General features: G+C 46.0%; 1 protein-coding gene across 3 annotated transcripts in view; it reads left to right on the forward strand.

Moving 5' to 3' along the window:
- The window catches only part of SRGAP2 (SLIT-ROBO Rho GTPase activating protein 2), a 196,833-nt gene that overhangs the window by 68,403 nt on the left and 102,350 nt on the right, over positions 1 to 26,080 (forward strand). For all 3 annotated transcript variants that reach the window (XM_074977234.1, XM_074977235.1, XM_074977236.1), the window contains exon 2: positions 12,681 to 12,873. In XM_074977234.1, the coding sequence (XP_074833335.1) occupies positions 12,681 to 12,873 (193 nt within the window). The remainder of the gene's footprint in view (positions 1 to 12,680; positions 12,874 to 26,080) is intronic.

Genomic DNA, 26,080 nt, shown 5'->3' on the forward strand with positions numbered 1-26,080 from the left:
TCTATATTTAATGCTATCATTTTTGAAGTGGAAGGGAGAAGGGTGTGCCTTATACTCTCCAAAAGCAAGAAGAAGCATGCCAACATAGAAAGGGTGGGGAAGACAGAGGTAAATATCACACAAACCACCCTGCAACTAACCTGAAAATCTAGCTATGTAAATAATAGGGGCTGGAAACTGTCCAAGTTTGGGAATATAAGGTGATGGATGGGGTTAGATTCAACATCATAACCTCATGAAAACAGATTCTGGGTGATACTGATTCTGTGAGTTGGCTTGAAGCACATGGTGGAATCTAATGGCCAGTAAAGGTTTGAATTTTTTTTTTTTTAAAAGAAAGGAATGAGGCCCTTTAAAAATAGTGGGTGCCCTAATTTGTGGAGTGTAACTTAAGGGCTGCCAAGCCAGTGAACTGAAATGAAAATGTGTGTGTTGCTACTGCAATGTTATAAAGGCTCCAGTGTAATATAGTAACCCATAGTTGACAGAACATGTTGCCTTGGAATTTTTTGACAGTATGTCTGAAAGGGGAAAAAAAAAAAACTTCCTGCCTGTTTAAGCAGTGGAATAACATAGATGTTTTATAGTGCAGAAAGCCAAGTCAGCCTCAGCACATTCCTGCATGCCTGAATTTATTATTTGTGGCCAGAGCAAAGTACTGTTTCAAAAATAAAATTGATGACCAATGTTGCCCCTCTTCAGCTCAGCCCCACAGTCTGCGTGTGCTGGTGCTCAGTGGCCTGTTGTTCCCCAGTGCAAGCAGCGTCATCAGCTGTTACTTTTCTTCTTCCAGAAACAGTGCATTTATTTAGAAGAAAACATTCTGATGTGGCACATTTTACTGCAGGGAAAGGTTACGATTAGCCTTGGGGTTTAGCAGGAGAGGTGCATGTGTGACTGTTTGAGAACCATTTGCTTAAACTTGACTTGATAGCTAAAATAAGATCATGCAGTTTGGTTGTCTCTTCTATGAAGAAGTACTTTAGAAACTTTTTATTGGTTTTAGTTTTTCTGTTTGATCTGGTACCCAGCTTCTTCAGGGAAAGAGCAGTGTTCTTTTTAGCATTCATCTTTGAGTTGACAGGAGGGTGTCCCATGCTACCCATCAATCCCCTAGTGTAAACAGCCCTAGAATTTGGAAGTGTTTTGGGTTTCAGTCCTGGATCCAGATCTAAATTGTGAATGCTTTAGCCTTTTGAAAGGTCATAGAATCATAGAAGAGTAGGACTGGAAGGGACCTCGAGAGGCCATTGAGTCCAGCCCCCTGCCCTCATGGCAGGACCAAGCACTTTCTAGACCATCCCTGAAAGCCATCTATCTAACCTCCTTCTTAAATATCTCCAGTGATGGAGATTCTACCACCTCCCTTGGCAATTTGTTCCAGTGTTTGATCACCCTGACAGTTAGGAACTTTTTCCTAGTGTCCAACCTGAACCTCCCCTGCTGCAATTTAAGTCCATTGCCTCTCGTTCTATCCTCAGAGGCAAGGAAGAACAAGTTCCCTCCCTCTACCTTATGACACCCTTTTAGATACCTGAAAACTGCTATCATGTCCCCCCTCAATCTTCTCTTTTTCCAAACTAAACAAGCTCAATTCTTTCAGCCTTTCTTCATAGGTCATGTTCTCTAGACCTTTGATCATTCTCGTTGCTCTCCTCTGGACCCTCTCCAATTTCTCCACATCCTTCCTGAACTGCGGCGCCCAGAACTGGACACAATACTCCAGCTGAGGCCTAACCAGCGCAGAGTAGAGCGGGAGAATGACTTCTCGTGTCCTGTTCACAACACACCTGTTAATGCATCCTAGAATCATGTTTGCTTTTTTTGCAACAGCATCACACTGTTGACTCATATTTAGCTTGTGGTCCACCATAACCCCTAGATCCCTTTCCGCTGTACTCATTCCTAGGCAGTCCTTTCCCATTCTGTATGTGTGACACTGATTGTTCCTTCCTCAGTGGAGCACTTTGCATTTGTCCTTATTAAACTTCATCCTGTTTACCTCAGCCCATTTCTCCAGTTTATCCAGATCCTTTTGAATTATAACCCTATCCTCCACAGAAGTTGCAACCCCTCCCAGCTTGGTATCATCTGCAAACTTAATAAGTGTACTTTGTATGTCAATATCTAAATCGTTAATGAAGATATTGAACAGAACTGGTCCTAAAACAGACCCCTGCGGAACCCCACTAGTTCTACTTTTCCAGCAGGATTGAAAACCATTAACTATTCTCTGGGTATGGTTATCCAGCCAGTTGTTCACCCACCTTATAGTAGCCCCATCTAAGTTGTGTTTGAGTAGTTTATTGCTAAGTATATTATGTGACACCATGTCAAATGCTTTACTGAAGTCTAGGTATATCACATCCACCACTTCTCCCTTATCCACAAGGCTCGTTATTCTATCAAAGAAAGCTATTAGATTGGTTTGACATGATCTGTTTTTAACAAAGCCATGCTGGCTGTTCCCTATCACCTTTCCACCTTCCAATTGCTTGCAGATTATTTCTTTAATGACCTGCTCCATTATCTTTCCTGGCACAGAAGTTAAGCTGACTGGCCTGTAGTTTCCCGGGTTATTCTTGTTCCCCTTTTTATAAATGGGTACTATATTTGCCCTTTTCCAGTCTTCTGGAATCTCTCCCGTCTCCCACGATTTTCCAAAAATGATTGCTAAAGGCTCAGATACCTCTTCTATCAGCTCCTTGAGGATTCTAGGATGCATTTCATCAGGCCCTGGTGATTTGCAGACATCTAATTTTTCTAAGTAAATTTTAATTTGTTCTTTTCGTATTTCAACTTCTAAACCTACCCCTCTTTCACTAGCATTCTCTGTCAGGCATTCCTTCAGATTTCTCAGTGAAGACCGAAACAAAGAAATCATTAAACGTCTCTGCCATTTCCAAATTCCCTGTTACTGTTTCTCCCTCGTCACTGACTGGCCCTACCCTCTCCTTGGTCTTCCTCTTGTTACCAATGTATTTGTAAGAAGCCTTCTTGTTTCCCTTTATGCTTGTAGCTAGCTTGAGCTCATTTTGTGCCTTAGCCTTTCTCATTTTGCTCCTGCATGCTCGTGTTGTTTGCCTATATTCATCCTTTGTAATTTGTCCTAGTTTCCGTTTCTTATACGATTCCTTTTTTAGTTTGAGATCATGCAAGATTTCCTGGTTAAGCCAAGGCAGTCTTTTGCCATGTTTTCTGTCTTTCCTATGCAGCGGGATAGCTTGCTTTTGGGCCCTTAATAATGTCCCTTTGAAAAACTGCGAACTCTCCTCAGCCGTTTTTCCCCTCAGTTTAGCTTCCCGTGGGACCTTACCTACCAGCTGTCTGAGTTTACCAAAATCTGCCTTCCTGAAATCCATTACCTCTATTGTACTGTTTTCCCTTCTACCCTTCCTTAGAATTGTGAACTCTATGATTTCATGATCACTTTCACCCAAGCATCCTTCCACTTTCAAATTTTCAATAATTTCCTCCCTATTTGTTAAAATTAAATCTAGAACAGCTTCCCCCCGGTAGCTTTTTCAACCTTTTGGAATAAAAAGTTGTCTGCAATGCAATCCAAGAATTTATTGGACAGTCTGTCCCCTGCTGTATTAGTTTCCCAACATATACCTGGATAGTTGAAGTCTCCCCTCACCTCCAAATTCTGGGCCCTGGATGATTTTGTTAGCTGTTTAAAGAAAGCCTCATCCACCTCTTCCACCTGGCTAGGGGGCCTGTAGTAGACGCCTAGTAGGACCTCATCCTTGTTTTTTACTCCTCTGAGTCTAACCCAGAGACTTTCAACCCGTCCATCTCCTACGTCCATCTCCACCTCTGTCCAAGTGTGTACATTTTTAATATGCAAGGCAACACCTCCTCCCTTCTTTCCCTGTCTGTCCTTCCTAAGCAGGCTGTACCCTTCAATACCAACATTCCAATCATGAGTATTATCCCACCAAGTTTCTGTGATGCCAACGATATCATAGTTGTATTCATTTATTAGTACTTCAAGTTCTTCTTGTTTATTTCCCATACTTCTTGCATTTGTATATAGGCATCTGAGACATTGATTTGGTCTTGCCTCCCAGTTTTGCCCTGGCCCTCTTTTTATTCTCCCAGTGTAGCCCGTACTCCCTCCCATTTCAAGTTCAGCTCCCAGGTATCCGTGCTCTCCACTTACCTGCAGGCTTTGCTCCCCTGCCCCCGTCGAACCTAGTTTAAAGCCCTCCTCACTAGGTTCGCCAGCCTGTGTCTGAATATGGTCTTCCCCCTCCTCGAAAGGTGAACGCTATCTCTGCCTAGCGGTCGTTCCCGGAAACGGATCCCGTGGTCAAAGAAACCAAAGCCTTCCTGGCGACACCATCTACACAACCAAGCATTCACCTCCAGGATACACCTGTCTCTGCCTGGGCCCCTACCTCTGACAGGCAGGATTGAACAGAATACCACCTGTGCCCCCAACTCCCTGACCCGTGCCCCCAGAGCCCTGAAGTCACTCTTGACCTGCTCAGCATCACACCTTGCGGTATCATTAGTGCCCACATGGATGAGAAGCATGGGATAGTAGTCAGAGGGCCGGATAATCCTCGACAATGCCTGCGTAACGTCTCAGATATGGGCCCCGGCTGGCAGCACACCTCCCGAGAGGAAATGTCAGGGCGACAGGTGGGTGCTTCCGTCCCCCTCAGAAGAGAATCTCCAACCACCACTACTCTACGTTTCCTTCTTGCAGGGGTGGCAGTAGAGTTCACAGCCTTGGGGGTACGAGGCTTCTCCTCTTCTGTATGGGGTGGGACTCTACCTGCTGCGAGAAGTAACCAGCTGCCAGTGTCCACCCTGGTCCACCTCCTCCAGTGGTTTATCAGCTGTCCTGTGCACTAGGACAGTTACCTCCGCAGTCTCCACCTGAATATTATCCAGGAACTGCTCATGGACTCGGATACTCCTCAACTTGGCCACCTCCTCCTGTAGCTCCCCCACCTGCCGCCTGAGAGATTCCACCAGCAGGCACCTTCCACGCTGAATATTCCCCTCAGCCTGGGTATCGGTAAGTGGGAACGGCAAGCCACAGTCCTTGCAGAACCACACCAGGATCTGGGTAGGAACATCCGTGGCCAGGCAGCCTGTCTGGCTACAGGCACAAGTGGAGGAGACAGCAGGAGCGCTGGCACAGGTGTTGTGGGTCTTCCTAACCATTATAGCCCTCTCTGTCACACTCCCTCCCAAACTCCCTCGTAAACTCCCCTGTCAGCAGCTCCCTGTCCGCTTCGCTTCCCTGGTCGCTCCCGCCTCTGGCTTTTAAGCCTGCTGGCCTCTCTCAGGCCCCCCCACTATGAGTCACACAGGGGAAGGCTGATCGAGGGAGCAAAGGTCAGGCAGGCAGTCCCAGCTGCCACTGAAACTGAAACTCCCCCACCTGGAATCAAAATGGCAGTTCAAATGCCAGCAGTTAAAGCACACGCTCACTCACCCAGAGCTCAGCACTCTCACCTGGTAGCTTCTTCAGCGCCAGGCTCACTCGCTCTCCTCCCTCTTAAACTCCCCTGTCTGCTTCGCTCCCCTGGTCGCTCCTGCCTTGTCTGAAAGGCACTGAGTGTCTTCCATTGTTAGGAACTGGAGTTACTCAGCGTATAGCAGTGTAGGAGATGGACTTTTTTCTGCAAATGATTGAAATGTTGTAGTTGTGACTTTTCTTTCTCCGTCATCTTCCTGCATCTTAGTCTTCTGTCCCTCCATATATAGGTCCCAGTGCTGTGAAGTATGAAAGTGAAAGTTCAGGGTCCTATTGGAAGACCAGGGAGTGGGCAGGTGTGAAAGTTCAGGGTGCTCATGAACGCCTGGCAGGAAATCACAGAACTCAGCTTTGGGGTGTATCTGCTTTTGTTTCTTTGTTGATTCCAACTTGCTGTCAGAATGAATTTTCCAAGCACTTGACACAAGGACATTTTTGGTGCAAAATTGTTGAGCTTGTCTTACAGCTACCTTAGAAATCAATGGTAGGATAGGAAGAAGTGGGATGAAATCACTTAATGCAGGGAATGTTACAACTGTGTTACCTCTCTTAGCTATATCTTTGTTTTCCTCTGCACTTCAATCCCAGTCATTGCCTTCTGATGCATCCTCAGTATTTCTTCTGACATCAGCTTTTGCACTCGCATGGCCAAGTAGAATTATTGATGCTCCCTCCCCCAAGATAACCTAATGCAAATGATCAAGCACTAAAAGTGCAAGAAAATGTAAGAGGCAAGTGATTGCTGAATCTGAGCTGTGTGCTTCATTTCCATACATGTTTAATGGAAGCAGCTTTGATGGATACCCTAATGTAAAATAAGCTTTTGTGACAAATTGCCTTCATAGTCTCTCTTGGTGTGGTTTAGCAATTGAGCTGAGAGTCTGAGTGGAGTAAACTAGCTGTCACATGGTTACAAACTGAGATGCCAGTGGGCGTTAAATTCTGAGTGAGCTAGGTCTTGGAGGGAAACAAGAATGCTACCCTGTTGCAATTCAGCAGGAGGTATATGTAAAGAACATAAGAATTGCCACATTGGGTCGGATCAGTGGTCCAACTCACCCAGTATCTTGTCTTTTGACAGCGGGTCAATGTCAGATGCTTCAGAGTAAATGACCAAAACGGGTAACTCTTAAAGAATCCACTCTGCTGTCCTGTCCCAGCTTCTGGCATTTCATTTTAGGGACAGCCCATGGCATCTTTGGACCTATCCTTCATGAGTTTGTCTAAATTGTTTTTCAAGCCCAGCCTTTCCTTTTGGCTTTCACATAATTCCCTGGTAATGATTTCCTCAGGTTGGCTATGCATATGCAAAGAAGTGCTTGTTGTTTTTAAACCTGCTGCCTATTCATTTCATTGGGAGCCACCTGGTTTTTGTGTTATGTGAACAGGTAAATAACTCTCCTCTTCACTTTCTTCACACAAGAATTTTATGGCTCTCTGTGGTATTCGTTGTCTCATTCCTGAACTGAACAGTTCCAATCTTTCTAATCTCTCCTCATATGAATTCTGTTGCATACTCCTAATCATTTTTGCTTCCCTTCTCTGTATTTTTCTTGTAGTTTTAATGCGTCTTTTTGAGACGAGCAAATAGAACTGCGTGCAATATTCAAGGCATGGCCACACCACGGATTTATACAACATTTGAACTCCTTCCATCAATGGCTATTAGCCAGGATGGGTAGGCATGGTGTGTCTTGCCTCTCTTTGTCGGAGGCTTGAAATGGATAAGAGGGGAGGTATCGCTGAGTGATGACCTGTTCTGTTCACTCCCTCTGGGGGTGTTTGGCATTGGCTGCTGTTGGAAGACAGGGTACTGGGCTAGGTGGATCTTTGGTCTGACCCATTATGGCTGTTTTTTATGTTCTCCTTCGCTGTGACTCCTGTCCAGACTGTGTGTGTCCTGCCCCCACCTCCTGCCTTGAGCCTGCTTGCGCGCTCCAAACTGTTTGTCTCCAGCCTGCAGCCCAGAGCCCTCATCTTGCACAACCCTGAAATTCCCTTCCCCAATCAGCCCTGAAGTTCCCTTCCACGATCAGCCCAACTCCATCTCAAATCACGCATATGCAGAATTAATTTTGTCTGTGCACCACTATGGAGGTTGTGTTGCACATCTCTGTATTGGTGCACATACTAAAATGCTGTTCCAAGTGCAGATATTTAATATTCGAGGGAACCACTGCTCCACAACTATCATGGTTTCCCCCAGTACTGTACTTAGTTTAAAAACTCCTGTATGATCTATTTCATTTTACATTCCAGCTGTCTTTTTCCATTTTTGGTTTAGGTGGAGCTCATCCTCCCTGGAGAGACTCTTCCTTTCCTAAAGAGTTGACCAGTTCCTAACAAACCTAAATTCCTGCTTTCAATGCTATTGGGTCATCTGGACATTGAGACTCTGTGATTCTGCCTGTCTAATGACTCTCTGCTCATAGAACTGGAAAAACTTCAGAGAAATGTGGTTTTTCTTCCACCAGTGTTAAGAAATTGGAGGGAGAATCAAGTCAGTCTGAGTGCTCTCTGTTGTAGCCGTTCACTAGAAGACCCATCAGGAGTTGGGCTGCCGTCCATAGGACCCTGGTGCACCACTACTGTTTTGGAACCATAGGGTGAAAATAATCACTAATTTGCCAAATGTAAAACAACACATTACACAAATAAGGAGAGGCATTTTCTTTTCCAAGCCCTTGGAGGGAGCAGCTACAAGCAATATATCAATTATTTAACCAAAAAACTTTTTCAGTCTATTTGAATAACACAATTTTAGTGGGCCCTAATTGTTGGAGGTTCTAGATAGCTACAACCTTGCAAATCCCCAGATATCCGTTTTATATCAGTGGGCATCTGCATTGGCAGATGTAGGTGCCAACATCCATGGCTCATTTTTAGAGGCAGATACAATTTTTGTATCTGGAAGGCTGCCAATTTGTGTCTACCTACTTTATATCCGCAGGCGTCCTCATCCACAGATGTCAGTGCAGATAGGAAAAACAAAAAGTCATTCTGTTCCACCTTTAATGGGGATGCCAAGTGGTCCTAATTCAGCAGTAGGAATTGTCATTAACAACCTATTGCACTGATTTGTTGCATGCATGACCCATGTGCCATTTTTACTGGGGCACAGATAAGAGTCTATTTTTGAGGTACCACTGTCAATTGTGTATGCTGACTTCATTTTTTTCATTAACACCAATAAAGGTTTAGCACATGAACCAAAATTCATTTGAAATGAGTGAGAATCTTTCCTTTGTTACAACCTAGCAGCACTATCTGACTGCATGTGAAAGGATGATCTTTTCTCACTTGAAAGGATGGAGTCTGGAAGGAGGAGAAACTCATTAATATGGTGGGCCTTGCTGCATGCTCTGTGTCAGAATGGCAGACTTGCAAATGATTATTAGGTTAAGTGGTGAGGAGACTGATTTATCACACCAAGGTAGCACTGAATTACTGCACGTTCCTTTTGGAATGCTCTGTCTGCTCCTCAGTATGTTACATGTAGCTGGCTCACCTTCCTTCCTGTATCACACTCTTTCTGACAAAGCTGCAGATGGAAAGGAGGTCTATATGCATAGTATGTTAATAAGTTCATCACTCAAACGAAGCTTAGCAAATTCATGATTGCTTTTGAAAATGGAAAAAATTCAGTGTAGACTAAGCGTCAGCCATTAAATAACTGCAAGTAAATTTTATGTTAGTGTTTAAGCAATTTGCTTCCTTCAGCCCCTGTTAATACTGCACTAGTACAGCCATGTGGAAATGAATGTGCAGCAGGGTGACTGTATCACAAATTTTCAATCTATTTAATAGTTGGGGGTTTTTAAATGTTGTCTGTGTAGGGTACTCAACAGTTACCCACATGAATGGTTTCAGTAGTTTGTTTTCAAGAAGCCCCTGGATGCGTTCAGCATTCACTTTAAAAGAATGCTGTGTGCCAGTGTGTGTTGATAAGAACATAAGAACATAAGAATGGCCATACTGGGTCAGACCAAAGGTCCATCAAGCCCAGCATCCCATCTGCCGACGGTGGCCAATGCCAGGTGCCCCAGAGAAGGAGAACAGAAGACAATGATCAAGTGATTTATCTCCTGCCATCCATCTCCTGCCCTTGTACTGAAGGCTAGGGCACCATACTTTACCCCTGGCTAATAGCCATTTATGGACCTAACCTGCAAAAATTTATCAAGCTCTTTTTTAAACCCTAATAGAGTCCTGGCCTTCACAGCCTCCTCGGGCAAGGAGTTCCACAGGTTGACTGTGCGCTGTGTGAAGAAAAATTTCCTTTTATTAGTTTTGAACCTACTACCCATCAATTTCATTTGGTGTCCCCTAGTTCTTGTATTATGGGAAAAGGTAAATAATTTTTCTATATTCACTTTCTCCACACCATTCATGATTTTATATACCTCTATCATATCGCCCCTCAATCGCCTTTTTTCCAAACTGAAAATTCCCAGTCTCTCTAGCCTCTCCCCATATGGGACCCTTTCCAAGCCCCTAATCATCTTAGTCGCCCTTTTCTGAACCTTTTCTAATGCCAATATATCTTTTTTGAGGTGAGGAGACCACATCTGCACGCAGTACTCGAGATGTGGGCGTACCATAGTTTTATATAGGGGAAGTATGATATCTTTTGTCTTATTATCGATCCCTTTTTTAATAATTCCTAACATCCTATTTGCCTTACTAACTGCCGCTGCACACTGCGTGGATGTCTTCAGAGAACTATCCACTATAACTCCAAGATCCCTTTCCTGATCTGTCGTAGCTAAATTTGACCCCATCATTTTGTACGTGTAATTTGGGTTATTTTTTCCAACATGCATTACCTTACACTTACCCACATTAAATTTCATTTGCCATTTTGCTGCCCAATCACTCAGTTTGCTGAGATCTTTTTGTAGTTCTTCACAATCCCTTTTGCTTTTGACTGTCCTGAACAACTTGGTGTCATCTGCAAACTTTGCCACCTCACTGCTTACCTCATTTTCTAGATCATTGATGGAAGACTGTCGTTGCAGCAGCCTCTGGCTTGGCTTTTATGGAGCCCTGGTGGTAATGGAATCTAATCCTGACAGTGGAACAGATGGCTTCCGTACCTGTCCCAGAGTGTGAACCTCATCCTGTTTTTTGCAGGAGACTGGATTAGGAGAATGAGGTGTAATTGACACTCTTTTCTGGCTGAAGGGATAAGTGTGGCTCAGTATTTTGACTGAAAATAAACACAGGCAGTTGTTACCTTGTATATATGCAAGTACATGTGTTTTCTCAGAGAGAGAGAGAGAGAGAGAGAGAGAGAGAGAAAGTTGCATGAGTTCTCCAACCAGGAAAACAAGGGTCAACCAGTTTAGTCTTTGCTAGTTATGGGGAGGGCTGAGGGGGAGAATCTATCTCTAAATTCACAAACTACACCTGATCCTGGGATTCCTTTTTAATGAACTTTCTTGGATGTATACAGTCCAAAAAGCAAGAATTCCAATGAAACTCTTTTGAGAAAGTTCACCTTCAAATTTGAGAGCTTTAAGTACTCTCATTACTTGAAGAAAAAAATTAACCAATATCCTTTTTTTCAGAAATATACAAACCCTTTTTCCTTCTCTCCCAACTTTCCCAGATAAGAGACAGGATCAGTTTGGTTGGGAGTTTCACTGAACTCTCTGGAGTTGTTTCTTGTTCACTCTATCTTGCGGTTCTTTGTGGTGGATTGGCAAGGGTAAAGTGGTCAGAGATGGATCCTGATACGGTTCAGTCAGTGACAAGAAGATAGGTGTGTTCAGGGGGTCAGGCAAAGCTGGTTGCTCTAATGATTCAATTTACTAATCGGTCGGTGTGTACTGTAATTAAAAATGGTCTTGTTAATCTACTTCAGGGTCTGTGTTATGTTTTCCAAGTAGATCATTGTAGGAATTTATACTTTCCTAGCACAACTTTAAATAAGATCATTATCATAAAGCTTTGCATCTGAGCCATCCACAGGAACAAACAAATCTGTGCAAGTAGAAGATGACCTGAATGCCAAGTACTTCATTTGCTAACTTATATTGCTGTTTTAATTCAGTTCTGGAACATGTTTTTTGACACTTTGGAAGAAACAGCAAATCACCCGTGATAATAGTTAATTAATGTCTGCCCAGAGATCCTCGGATGAAAGTACATATTTTATTATTTTCTTGTTGTGGTGTTAATTGCTAGAGTTGGAAGCGGAATAGTCTCCTGCTAACTCAATAACCAACAATTCTGATTTTTTTTTAAGGTTGGGGGAGGGGTCTGTGATATCTTTGCCTCACTCTGATGCACTGTGTGAATGTAGGCTACTTATTAACTATGCTTCATTTTCTCCATCAGTAAAATGAGATTCAAAGCCTTTGGAGATAGGCTGTTAGAGTGGATTTCACATATGTTAAATGCCTTGAAAGCTATATAAAATACACCATATACACACACTGGCCTTGCTGCTAATAATTCTGCTTCATAATCAGTATTAAAGAGCACTTGTACTTGAAAATGCTTGTGCATGGTATGCAGGTATGCCTCTTATTCATAGATTCCCCATCCCCTCACCCTGCTTAAAAAAACAAGGAAAGTGTTCCTTTTGGAGGCTATTTCAAAGTGCAAATGGTATTTTGTCCTCCAGATAGGCATCTTATCAGTTTAGCACTGCATTAATAATGAAGGTTGCAGAGTTGAGCCCCTGCACGTAACAGAATAATCCCCAGTTGATGTGTATTGGGAATACCCAATGCACTGAGCTCCTTTGCTTTGGCCCCAGGAATAGTCAGCAAAGGAATGTGATCGAGAGTTTATGGAGTGATTTTTGAGCTGGGGCGCAGTGTTTGGTGTGGGGTTGAGGGACGGGGTTGACAGCTTCAGATTCCTTGTCCAGGTTGAGCTTTAGGATATTCTTGGACAGTGACAGTTTTTTGTTTGTCAAATATGCCCGTGACACTTAATACAGATGAAATTTTTTGCAGTTTGGCTATGATAAGAGTCCTGTGTTGGGTTCCCGGTTGCCTTACTCTCATCCTGTGGCCAACCACTTTCTAACTGTATAGATACAGTTGACTGGGTGCCTTTGTTGATCTGTTGGAGGGGAGGGAGAGCTATTTTAACATTGATTTACTAGGGCTTTCCGTTGTTGGGCTTCTGTTTAACCCTTGGTCTTTCATTATGTTCTCTCTTTGCTCAGAGATTCGTGCTCAGCTCATCGAACAGCTGAAATGCCTCGACCAGCAGTGTGAACTTCGGGTCCAGCTGCTCCAGGACCTGCAGGATTTCTTTCGCAAGAAGGCGGAGATTGAGATGGATTACTCAAGGAACTTGGAGAAGTTGGCGGAGAGATTCCTGGCTAAAACAAGGAGCACCAAAGACCAACAGTTCAAGTAGAGTTTTGCAAAATTCTGTCTTCGCATTGGGGTGGAGATGGGAGGAGAGAGCTGAAATACTTTTTTTATTTTTATTTTTATTATTTTTTATTTTGTGGAGGGGCAAGAATAAGTAGACAGTATCACCCTTCATTGGAAATGTAAAGGGAAAATATTTGTTCTCCCCAATGGCCCAAGTAAGTGTGTTTCCGAAAAGTAGGTTTCCTGTTATGTGTCAGTTTATTATGTAGGTTAGCACAACTCATGCTGGTGTTTGGAACTCCAGTGGGGGAAAAGGAAATGCTGGATTGTAGAAGATGGAGAATACCTTCATCAGGGAGCTTACTTCCATTGCAATGATGGGCTTGATCAGAGCTGGCTTTTATCTTGGCTATTAAGGGAATACTTTTTTCTAGTATTATGAATTTATTGTGCTTGCAATCTATCTCAATCTAAAAATCCATTAAGTAAATCTGAGTTCTTGGGATGGTGGCTGGGTAAAATACTCCTTAAAAAACCCCTTACTTATGCAGTGCCACCACTTTGGATCCTGGCCTCAAGAAAAAAGCAGCATAAGTGATGGAGCAATGGTATTACTGGTGCTTTTGGATGCAGCTGATGTTCCTAATATTTGTGCCTAGACTCTGTTGATGGCAGGTTAAAAATCTTTCAGCTAGAAGACTTGAGTCAGATAAAAGAATGTGATTCTCCTGGTGTGCTTTCCTACTGTCAATGTCTGTCTTTAAAGGACTTTTGGCTCCTTTTGGCCTAAGATGGTACAATGAAGGGGGAGGAAAAAAGAGCAGATGATTCATTTATATATCAATGTGGCCACGTAGGGTATAACACTACAAGAAATATGCCAAACAACCGATGCCCTAGCTGAGATGTCAGCAATCAAAGGCAGCATGCAAAGGAGGACAAACCAATACCATTTTGACCAAATTATTATAGTTGCCTCCTTAGTACATATCTCATTTATAGATCAGGGTTTACACTAGTCTTTTTTCATTTAAAATGTAATGTTCTGGTGCCATGAGCATATTTCCTTGGCTGCTATCTCCTGCTTCCCCCTTTGTTCTGGTGAATTTGGTACTTGAGTGAGATTAACCAGTATGTGCTGAACTTTATTTGAAGGGATAAACCGCTGATATTTTCCTTTCTCCTTCAAAGCAAGAATATCTGTTCATCTTATTGGCTATTATTTAGACTTAAATATTTGTATGCATAGCACTGGAATAGTGGCAGGAGTGTACCTACCAATGCAGAGCAGCTTAAAATTTTGACAATCTTGTGTCCCGATCATCAGAACAAAGGAGTCCCTTACCCTGGATTTCTAGCATGGTACTGCTGCAGCAGATACCCAACATGCACAATGCTTGTCTGGTTTGGTTGTCAAGATAGTAGCAGTGATGGCAACTCTAGGCAAAAGCAGCCTTGACATATGAGAACAAGAGGAAGTCTTGTGGCACCTTATAGACTAACAGATACTTTGGAGCATAAGCTTTCGTGGGCAAAGACCCACTTCATCACATGCATGGGGGGGGGGTGGTTTCAGAGGGTTATCTCCCCATTACACTCTGACAAAGGCTCACATCCTCCTGTCTGGTCTGATCTGACTTGTTTTTGACTCTTTTGATAAAATACTGTTGATACTGGGCCATTTTCACCTTGCTGAATAGACTTTGTCAGCTCTGGCCCTCCCTCTTTCTGGGACCCCACTTCTTAAATACCCCTCTGAAGCCCCCCCCTGCACTCATGCATCTGATGATGTGGGTCTTTGCCCATGAAAGCTTATGCTCCAAAGTATCTGTTAGTCTATAAGGTGCCACAAGACTACTTGTTGTTCTCGAAGCTACAGGCTAACAGGGCTACCTCTCTGATACTTACCATATGAGTCACTTGAGTTTTGGACTGATCAGCCTGTCTTTGATGGAGGGATCTATCTGGATCTGCTTGCACACAAAATGTAGTTTAAGTTCTTGACAAGGTTGGATCACAGTAAGAGTTCTCTTATTAATGAGTTTCTTTAACTGCTGTATTTGGGGACACATGCTGATGAGTGGGGGCAGCGGGGGGAGCAATTTTCCTTTTTCCTCAAAAGCTTTCTCTGGTAGCCATTAAAGAGCCACCTTTTGACTTCATTTTTAATACAGCTTTGATGTAACTCACCTTTTTTTTGACTCTGCCAAACTGATACTTAATGCAAACATCCTCATTAAAACACACACTGCATTATATCATTCACAAAGTCTGACCTCTGACCAGAGCTATTAACTGAGATTGCCAGAGAGTTCTTATATATTTATTTATAGAATCATAATTGTGCCTTGAAGATTTTTTTTCTGCCCTTCTTTCCGGCAGCAATAAAAACTTATGTTGAACTGTGTGCTATTTGCATTCTGCAGACACCACTAAAGAAGGGGTAAAGTCATATCTTGAATGGTGATTAATTGTTCTACGTCCTTTTTGGACTGTTCTTGGCTTTTCCAATGAAATTTGAGAAAATAAATTTGTATTAGATGGTATAAGTAGTCGCCCAGGGGAATGCTCTTGCATTAGCAAGCTAATGTTGGAAAGACAGATACTTCGTGTTTGAAGCTTTGATTCACCCTTTCATATAGGAGTGATTGATAAAAATCCAGCAGGGTTTTAAATTAGGCCGCCCCATGTGTTTGTTCAAAAGTGCTAGGCAGAATGTTGCGATGAGTGGTCTCAGTGTGTGAGAGCTATTTTTAGAGAGCTCAGTTTTGTATTTCTAATAACTTTTTTTAAAATAAAGAGCAGCTGGGCCTGGTGACAAAAGGATTAAAAGGCCCCAGCTAGTGTAGAAGGCAGCCTGTCTTAGTTCAACAAGCTGATATTAGCACATGTATCTTTATGAGGTATCTCCCCTCTTTCAGCTATAATTTGAGGAGCATTCTAAAAGCTTTGAGAATTTATTTAGCTTTTCCTGTAATATACAGCAGCCAAGAATTACAACTGGCTGTAGAAATCCTGTTGGTCATTATCGCACACACTGACTCTTCCAGTCCAGTGCAAAGCTCTCTTGCCTTTTGGAACTTGCCATCTCTCTACTAAATTGGTTGGAGTCCAAGTCTGGCATTCTAGAAGGCAAAAATGTGGTCAAATGTTAGGTTATTTTTTCCCCCGTTACCTCCCCCAGTGGAGGTAATCTAGATACTCCTTCCCCTGCTGTAAAAATGGGCTTTGAAACTACAAACCCAGAACTGTTACTTTGGCCATCATTACATCTTGTAGAGGGATTAAGGCAAGCAATACTTCAAAAACTGACTACAGAAGTAAGCAGCTGCTTTCTCAGTTACTTGGCTGGTTAATGCACAAAGTTACCATGCTCAAGGCTAGTAGATTGGATGGGATGGGACCTAAATTCATGGTCCATGCTGGTCAATTTCATGGCCATAGGATTTTAAAAATGGTAAATTTCATGTTTTCAGATACTTAAATCTGAAATTTCAGGGTGGTGTAATTGTAGAGGTCCTGTCCCAAAAAGGAGCTCTGTGAAGGTTGCAAGGTTATTGTATGGGGGAATGTGGCATTGATACCCTTACTTCCAAGCAGCTGCCGGTTGCAGCACTGCCTTCAGAGCTGGACAGGTGGAAAGTGGTGGCTGCTGATCAGGAATCCAGCTCTGAAGGCAGAGCTGCTGGCAGCAGCAGCTCAGAAGTGAGGATGGAACAATATGGTATTGCCACCCTTTTTTCTGCCCTGGTGCCTGCAGAGCTGGGCAGTTGGTCAGCAGCTGCCACTCTTTGGCCACCAGTGTTCTCTTTAAGCGGAGCATATGCCTGTGTGCACATTTAAAAAAAAATATTCCTACACATAAATGGAAAAAAAAAATCCACGTGGGGGGGAGGGGCAGAGGAGAAGCCATGTTTAAAGGCTCAAGAGCCACATTCACGGCAATGCAGTGTCCTGTTCGCCACATGAGGCGAGTGGTGAAATGTAATGGACATCGTGGGCTCACATGATATCGACCTAGATGTGCTGTAATAGCTTAACTGAACTGCAGCCGCTCTGAAACTATTCAGCAGCGTGCAGCATCGTCAGGAAAAAAAGTATTAGAAGCATGGTCTCTTGCTGTGGGATGTCATAGTTACAATTGTGCAACGTGAAGGAAAGCAAGGGGATCGGGATTTAGAGTGATGGTAGGGTGTAAAAATAACATGGGTACACACAAACCTCAAGCCTGTCCTCAGACATAGCATCTTGTATTCAAATCAACTCCCTTGAAAATGATCCAGTTTTTTGTATTGAATAAAGCTGTGCATAGATGCAGCATATGGCTTTCAGTTGGGTCTGATGTTTTTACACCATTCCTTAGGTTGGCTGGATGAGGCACAGAGAACTGAATTGACTTCTCTGAGGTCACATGCCATAGTGACTCATAGGCCCCATGTGGATTAGCAGCTGGGAGCTGGATCCCAATCCTTTGCGGCAACTGCTGGCCTCATGGTATCCTAGTTCTTGTGTCTGGTTGAGAGAGAGGGGAATGTGGATTTAGGTTAGCCATTTAACTGTTTTTCTTTTGAGGTGCAGGAGAATGCTTGAGTCTTCACAAACTTTAGATCCACTGCTTGCACACAGGAGCTTATGGATCCAGATCAAACGGATGAGATGCCAGTTTTTTCAGATAAGGGAATGTTTGATGTGATACAGAAGTCTTAAAGAAATTACTTTTGAAAGTGTTCACAGAAGTGTTCTGAAGCAGCATTCTTGATGCATCTTGAGGAAGACAGTGCTCTGGATGTACAGGCCAGCTTGGAAAAAGATGTGAAAATGAGAATGAAAGAACACTACATAGACAATGGAAACCTGGCAGGCTCACAAAGGGATTGATATGGAAAGGTAAAAGAAGTAGGGAACATGCACAGAAGTGGCCTTGAAGGGAGGACAAGAACATGAGGCCAGTGGAGTAGGCAAGAGTAAATTATGAAGAATTTTAATATGGAGAATAGAGGGGCAGTTGTATCAGCAACATTTTGGACAGACTGGATCCTGCTGCTCTTGCAATCAAGCAATGTGTCCAGAGTCATGAGTGAAAAATTTCTCATTTGCCCATATTTTGTTGCATCTCTGCCATGTTTCCTTGCACATCACTCAGCTAAATGTGACACAAATGTGTCTATATTGAGGGTCAGGAGCCTGTCCTGTTGAACAAATTTAGAAAAAAGGCGAATCTAAACAAGGCAGAACCTTGAGTAAATGTTCTTTATTAGATACAGCTGCTACCTTCCTGTCTGCAAGCCCATTTTATGTCCCAGTTTGAAGTATTGAATGCACCTGTAGTTTAATATTTGATATTGCTGTTATTAGTCAGCCAGTAGATGGCTTTGTGGTCACGCTCACCAGTTGTGGTTTCGTTCAAATCATCATTAACCATCACAAATGCTATTCTCTTATAAGCAGTCCAGATAGAAGTTAGCCAAAAGGGTGAGGCTTTTTTGTTCGTCTTTTACACATTTTTCAAGTTCTATTCTGATTTAAACATTTCTACAAGACTATCTAAGCAAATCCAACTGTCTGACTTCTGTCCCTGTGGATTTCTGGGACAACAGCCACGTGGCAACTCTGCAGTCGAGAGCCACGAACCCTAAATATACACACCACCACATTCCTTCATGTAAAATGACAGTTACGTCACGAGATACCATATTGTTCAGTGGTGGTTTACCATGTCACTCACAATAGTGGCAATTTTTAGATGGCCTAACAAAGTTAGAGGAGGAAACTTGTCAGGGAACTACCCTATAATTTGCATGTACTTTCTTAATGAAAAACCAGCATGCAGTTGTCAAGTTACTGTATATGCTTTATATAATGGAATGCTGTCAAGAGCAACAGGCTCAAAGTTTCAGCCTGGAAATTGGGATGTCATTATCACTCATGCTGGCATACACAAACAGAGCAGTAGATGTGGGCACTGTGAGATGCAGATGTGTGTGCTGCATTGGGTTTATTTCTGTTAGGCCTTGCCACATCATGAGGTTGGGCTTGAGGCAGCTGCTCCCTTCCTTTAAGAGGATATTTTGGAATCTAGGCCCCTAGCTATTTGCAATAAGCTATAAATAGACAGTGGTAGACTTAAAGTTGTTTGCTTTGGCACAACATTATACAACCACCTTCACTGGATCATTTAAATGATTTACCAATGTACATGACTGCTGTCCCCATTTTACAGCTTGGTAAGGTGAGACACATTGACTTAACCACGGTGGTGCTGTTGATGGCCAACTTGATGATGATCAGAATGAGAACTTGGATTTCACTTGCTATTGACCATTAGACCATGTCTCCTGGAGGGACTTCTCAAGAGAAATGATATGTATCCGAGCACTTATTTGGTGAGCATCTTTAGTACCCATTGCTTGGTACTCCTTTAGAGGCTGTAGGATTCAAAATAAGAGCTGTTTCCCTTGCAGCCCAGCTTCTCAAGTTTCTGGAGCCCAAGGCCAGGTCTGCAGTAGGAGGTAAATACTGATTCTTAGATAAGCAATGTTTGTGTTTGGATTTGCCTAGCTGGTGTCAACATATCTAAACTTGATTTTATTGTGTATTTATTTATTTATTTTCCCAGCCATCCACATCGTGGGAGGTCAATGGGAGAAACTCTCCCTTCAACTTCCCTTGCTCCTCACAACTGCGAGGAGTACTGGGGTCAGCAGCAGCTCCATGACAGTTGAATTTAGTGTATCTCCATTAGGTGTGCTAAGTCGAACCCTGGAAGATAGACCATCAATTTGTTGGTAGGTGCAGCTGTGTGCCCTGATTATGAAATGGTGGATACTCAGCACTGGCAAAATCTAGCCCCTTTGAGATGTCTGAAGTTGGGCACTCCAAAATCGTGGCACCCAGAACAGTAGTTCTTCTTCGAGTGTCCCCGTGGGTGCTCCACAATAGGTGTTGGGCTCGCCCGGCGCCGCAGATCGGATCTTCCAAGCAGCTTCTGCCGGACCGCGCATGCGCCGGCGCGCGCCACTCCCTTGCACGCTCCTGGCCACGTGCGCGATCCGGTCCCCGCCAGTTCCTCTTAACCGCCGTCGGCTGCAGAGGGAATCTGAACTAGGCTAAGGCCAAGTTAGCGTATTCAATGGTTTTAACTGTTTTTTCTTTAAAGTTTTCAAGTTCTTAGGCTACTGCAAGTTAGCCAGTTGTTATTTTTCAAAAAAAAAACAAAAAAAAACAAACAAGCGGGACGGCATTCAGTCCAGTCCCAGTAACAAGCGGAACACCGGAGGCCAGGAGCCTAGGGCCATCAGCCCTCCTGCCGTGGCAGGCCATCGGAGAAGGGGAAAAACAGCACAGAGAAGGTGCTAAGTACCCGTTAACAACTGAAAGACTCACCAACAATGTCCTCTTCAGGATTTAAGAAATGTGAGTCCTGCCGAGAGGCAATGCTAGCGTCTGATGGGCACAGTCTATGCATAAGGTGCCTGGGGGAGTCCCATGTCACGCAGAAATGCTCCTTCTGTGCAAAACTAACAGCCAGAGCAAGGAAGGACAGGGAGATGCTGCTTAAAATGCTGCTCTTCGATGAGGCCCTCCAGCCAGACGTGCCGGAGCAGCCGCAGCAGGAGGGACCCTCCGGGGCCCTTAAAAGGAAAGCCGCCTCCCTCACCCCATCAGCGCAAAAATGGAGGAAAGCCTCCCCAGCCCGATCCCTGCCGGCAGCAACAGCGAGCGGGACGGGAGGAGCGCGCAGCCCCCAGCCGCAGCAACAGCTGATTGGCGGCGGCACAGAGAGCCACGTGGAAGCGGCTCAGCCTCCGATAATCAAACAGCCGCCCCGCACCGCAGGCAGGGCGGCGGCTAAACAAGCGCCGGTACCGGCAGCACCGCAAGCAGCGGCACCGACCCCCGGGGAACTGGCGGTGCAGAGCGCGCAGGCACGCAGCCTGCAGGCACCGGAGGACACCGCCCGTGTGGCACCGCCCATGAGCGTGCTGAGCACAGCGCGGACGGGGCAGAGATCCCCTACACACCAGGGGGCGGAGTTACCTCCTCAAGGGAGGGGGAAGGCTGCACACAAAACGAGGCACCGCAGCCCCTCTCCAGACAGGGCTGCGGAGTTGCTTTCTTTCAGCCCTCCGCTTATGCTGCAGACTCCAACCAGAAGGCAGGGGTCCCCCCAGCCTACCTGGAGCCCCCGTCTCCATTTTTGCAACCAGCCTCGCCCTGGCTGGGACCACCTTCACCCTTCCTGGGGTTTGAGCCGCTGGAATACTACCCAAAATCGCTCTCTCCAGTGTCCCAGATCTCTCGACGATCTCGCTCCCTCAGACGCAGAGGGTATGCACCAAGGGAGTGGTCTAGGTCACCTTCCCAAGAACAGTGCCTATACTGCCATGGTCACCCCTATCACGCAGGGCATAGACACCACTGGCAATCTACCAGGGAAAGATCCCCACAGACGATCTCGTATCCCCGAGGGCAATCACGAACGGGGACAGAGACTCAAGTATCTCAGGGGGGACTGGTTATGGAACCCCGAGATTTTCCCTCGCAAGCCTCTAGCGAGAGGGTGTACCATCACCAACAGGAACCGGAAGGGTCCAGAGAGGCGTACCCCAGTGGTTCCTCGCTCTCCTCCCCGGACGAGGCTACGGCCCCGGGGGACGTCCATCCTCCGGACGATCTCAAACAGTTTCAAGAGCTGTTTAAGAGGGTGGCCTTCACGCAAGGCATCCAGACAGCAGAGGTGCAAGAGAAACACCATAAGCTCCTCAAAAATCTGAGACCTCCGGCCTCCTCCAAAATAGCAATACCGCTTGATGAAGCAATCTTGGAGTCCGCCACTACGATATGGCAGACCCCTGTGACTATTCCGCCTGTCCACAAGAGAGCGGAGAAGAAATACTTCGTGCCGGCGAAGGGCATGGAGTTCCTGTTCAGCCACCCGCAACCAAATTCCTTGGTGGTGGAGTCGTCGCAACAAAGATCAAAGACATCTCAATTCAGGACAGGGGGAACAGACAAAGATGCCAAGAAGCTAGAGCTGTTCGGCAGAAAGGTCTACTCCTCCTCCACTCTACTGTTGCGAATGGCAAATTACGCAGCGCATTTAGCGAACCATAATTTCGACAACTACACTAGGTTAACCTCCCTCATGGACTCGCTTCCAGAGGACAAGAAACCAATGCTCAAGGCCATCGTGCAAGAAGGCTACGCGGCCTCGAGGACGGGAGTTCAGATCACCCTGGATGTTGCGGACACAGCAGCACGTTCCACAGCTATGGCAGTGGTGATGCGAAGGGAGTCCTGGCTCCAGACTTCGGGTATACCGAGGGATCTGCAGGCAAAGATAGTCGATCTTCCCTTCGACTCGCAGAAGCTGTTTGCTGAATCAACTGACTCGGTCTTTCATTCCAGTAAAGATTCAAGAGCCACACTTAGGACCCTGGGGATTTACACCCCTCCATACAGAAAGAAAAAGTACTACCCTCAACAAAGACGGTACCAGCAACAGCGTCCCCAGTACCACATGGGGTACGAGCAAGGGCGACATCAACAGCACCAGCAGTACAGAACTCCTAGGCGACATTCACAACAGAGCCGTGCGTCCTTGGGGCAGGGCCAAAGGCCACAAGTTTGACACACAGATCCAGGGCTGTGCCATCACTACCATCGCACAAGGTCATCCGAAGCGGCTATTCCACCATCGCCTCCGACCATTCTACAACCAGTGGCAAAGGATCACCACAGACAAATGGGTGCTGGAGATCATAGCCACGGGGTACGCCATCCCCTTCCAGTCGCTCCTACCTCCAGGAGGCCTCCCATGTAGCGAGGCTCAAGCAGGAGGTAGACCATCTCATGCTCATAGGGGCAGTGCAAAGAGTGCCGGAGCAACTGCAAGGAAAAGGGTTCTACTCGAGGTACTTCCTCACGGAGAAAAAGACAGGAGGCTGGAGGCCCATCTTAGATCTTTGAGGCCTCAACCGGTACCTGCGCAAGCAACGCTTGCGGATGATCACAATCACCTCCATCCTTACGGCACTGGACGATGGAGATTGGTTTGCAGCCCTCGATTTACAAGATGCGTATTTTCACATAACTATCCATCCGGCTCACCGGCGATTCCTCCGGTTCATGGTAGGCAAAGAACATTTTCAGTACAAGGTCCTACCATTTGGCCTCTCCTCGGCCCCCAGAGTCTTCACCAAGACCTTGGCAGTGGTGTCAGCCTACCTGCACAGACAGGGGGTATTTATATTCCCGTATCTGGACGACTGCCTACTCAAAGGGGTCTCGAAGGAGGAGGTACTACGCATGATACGCGTCACAGCAGGCACGTTCTCTTCGCTCAGCCTGGTTATCAATCTGGCAAAATCAAAGATAGACCCCACACAGGACATAGAGTTCATGGGGGCACGCATAAATTCTATTACAGCGAGAGTATATCTACCAGAGACTCGCTTTCGGGCCATCGGCTCCCTCGTGCAGGTCATCACCTTCAGCCCTACGGTGCCGGTCCTGACGTGCTTACAGCTGCTGGGCCACATGGTAGCGGCGACGTTCGTAGTACAGAACGCCAGGTTACACATGCGTAGCATGCAGCACTGGCTGGCGAGCGTATACAAACCGGCAGCACACACCGTTCACAGGGTGGTGTCGCCCACAGCAGAGGTGCGCAAATCCCTGCAATGGTGGTTAAACCCCAAGAACTTGCTAACGGGTATCCTTCCACCAACCACAAATATCGGTTTTTCTTACTACAGATGCCTCCCTCATAGGGTGGGGAGCACACATGGGCGAAGAGGTGACTCAAGGGCTGTGGTCCTCCACGGAGCAGTCACTGCACATGAATATACTGGAGCTCAGAGCAGTGTTCAACGCCTGCAGACACTTTCGAGACCATATACAAGGCAAAGTCGTCGGGATCAGTACAGACAATACCTCCACCATGTTTTATATAAACCGGCAAGGAGGAGCTCGGTCCCGTGCCTTATGTGCGGAAGCAGTCCGGTTATGGAACTGGTGCATCGCCAACAATATAATCTTGAAAGCCTTGTACTTACCAGGCACTCTCAATGCGAAGGCAGACCAGCTGAGCAGGCGTTTCGCACTCGCGCACGAGTGGCAGATCCGTCCCGATCTGCTACGACCGTTTTTCCACGCATGGGGTTTTCCCCAGATAGACCTGTTTGCCACTCAACACAACAAGAAGTGCCCACGATTCTGCTCCAGGGCAGGAATGGGATGGGGGTCCCTGGGGGACGCGTTCGCGATCTCGTGGAGGGGCCCCCTGCTTTACGCTTTTCCTCCCACAGTGCTGATCCACAAAGTCTTGCAGAAAGCCAGGAGGGAAGGAGCCCGAATGATCCTGATAGTCCCAACGTGGGATCGACAGCAATGGTTCCCCCTACTCCTGCGCATGTCGGACCGTCCACCGATGCCTCTTCCGGTGGCGCCGGATCTGCTCACGCAAGCCCAGGGGTCCATAGTGCATCCGCACCCCCAAGGCCTGCGACTACAAGTGTGGTTAATCCATGGCTCAGCTCCCTAGAGAGCGCATGCACAGAGGAAGTGCAGCAAGTCCTAGAAAGTAGCAGGAGGACTTCCACCAGGAAGACCTACAAGCAGAAATGGACTCGCTTCACGGCTTGGTGTGCTACCAAACAGCTGGCCCCCCTTTCGGTGCCTATACCTGTAATATTAGAGTATTTACTGGACCTCAAGAGAGGAGGACTCTCACTATCCTCGTTACAGGTCCACCTTGCCGCCATTTCGGCGTTCAGACACGAGGAGGAAGGGCACACGGTGTTCGCCCATCCCATGGTTACGAGGTTCCTCAAAGGGTTGGTAAACCTATACCCCCCTCGGAAACCGCTTCCACCTTCGTGGAACTTGGACCTGGTGCTTAACGCGCTAACGGGACCACCGTTCGAGCCCTTGGCCACGGTTTCCCTCCGCCTCCTTACGATAAAGACGACCTTTCTTCTCACAAGTACGTCAGCTCGCAGGGTGAGCGAGCTTACGGCAGTTATGGCAACGCCACCCTGCACTGTTTTTTCCAAGGAGGCGGTAACCATACGGCTGCATCCAGCCTTTGTTCCCAAGGTTTCTTCTGAGTTTCACATTAACGAACCTGTTGTTTTACCCTCGTTTTATCCAAAGCCTCATAACTCTAACAAAGAGGCGCGCCTACACCTCCTGGACGTGAGGAGGGCACTAGCCTTCTATGTAGACAGGACCAAGTCCTTCTGGAAAACGGATAGACTCCTAGTCTCTCTCGCTCCCAAATTGAAAGGAGAAGGTCTCTCTTCGCAGAGAATCTCGAAGCACATCGTATCCTGCATAAAAATGTGCTACGAACTCAAAAAGACTCCTTTATTGGCCACTCCCAGGGCTCGTTCCACTAGGGCGGTGGCGGCATCAACAGCCTTTTTCAAGGGCGTTGCGCTAAAAGACATTTGCAGAGCGGCGACCTGGTCATCCTATGACACCTTCGCCAAACATTACGCCCTTCACAGGGTTTTCCAAGAGGATACCCGTCTCTCGACAGCGGTCCTCTCGGGGACAAGCTGCACATAATCCGATTACCCACCTCCTATCTTGGGTTACTGCTGGGTAGTCACCTATTGTGGAGCACCCACGGGGACACTCGAAGAAGAAAGAAAGGTTACTCATGTAGTAACGGTGGTTCTTCGAGATGTGTCCCCGTGGGTGCTCCACTACCCGCCCATCCTCCCCGCTTCGGATCTCTGTTAGTGTTTTGCAGGAGCATCCGAGGCAGTTGGTCAAGGAACTGGCGGGGACCGGATCGCGCACGTGGCTAGGAGCGCGCAAGGGAGCGGCGCGCGCCGGCGCATGCGCGGTCCAGCAGAAACTGCTTGGAAGATCCGATCTGCGGCGCCGGGCGAGCCCGACACCTATTGTGGAGCACCCACGGGGACACATCTCGAAGAACCACCGTTACTACGGTGAGTAACCTTTCTTTACTCTCCATATGCCTTGCAGATGATGTTGATGTGAACGGCCTTCAGTCTTGTGGGCGTTCCTTTGAAGAAGCAGGACAAAACAGGGACTGTCGTGTCTACAACTACTGAAGGGGTCATGAAACCGCTGTGGGGTTCCTCATACCCTCAGCCCCTTTCAGGCTAACATTCAAAATTCTGAATCTTCCATGATTTGATCTGCCCATTCATCCATAGTGGCAAATACCATGAAGAATTTATTAACAGCATCGCCAATGTACAGTGAT

This window comes from Carettochelys insculpta, chromosome 26 (genome assembly GCF_033958435.1).
Source record: "Carettochelys insculpta isolate YL-2023 chromosome 26, ASM3395843v1, whole genome shotgun sequence".
NCBI lineage: Eukaryota > Metazoa > Chordata > Testudines > Carettochelyidae > Carettochelys > Carettochelys insculpta.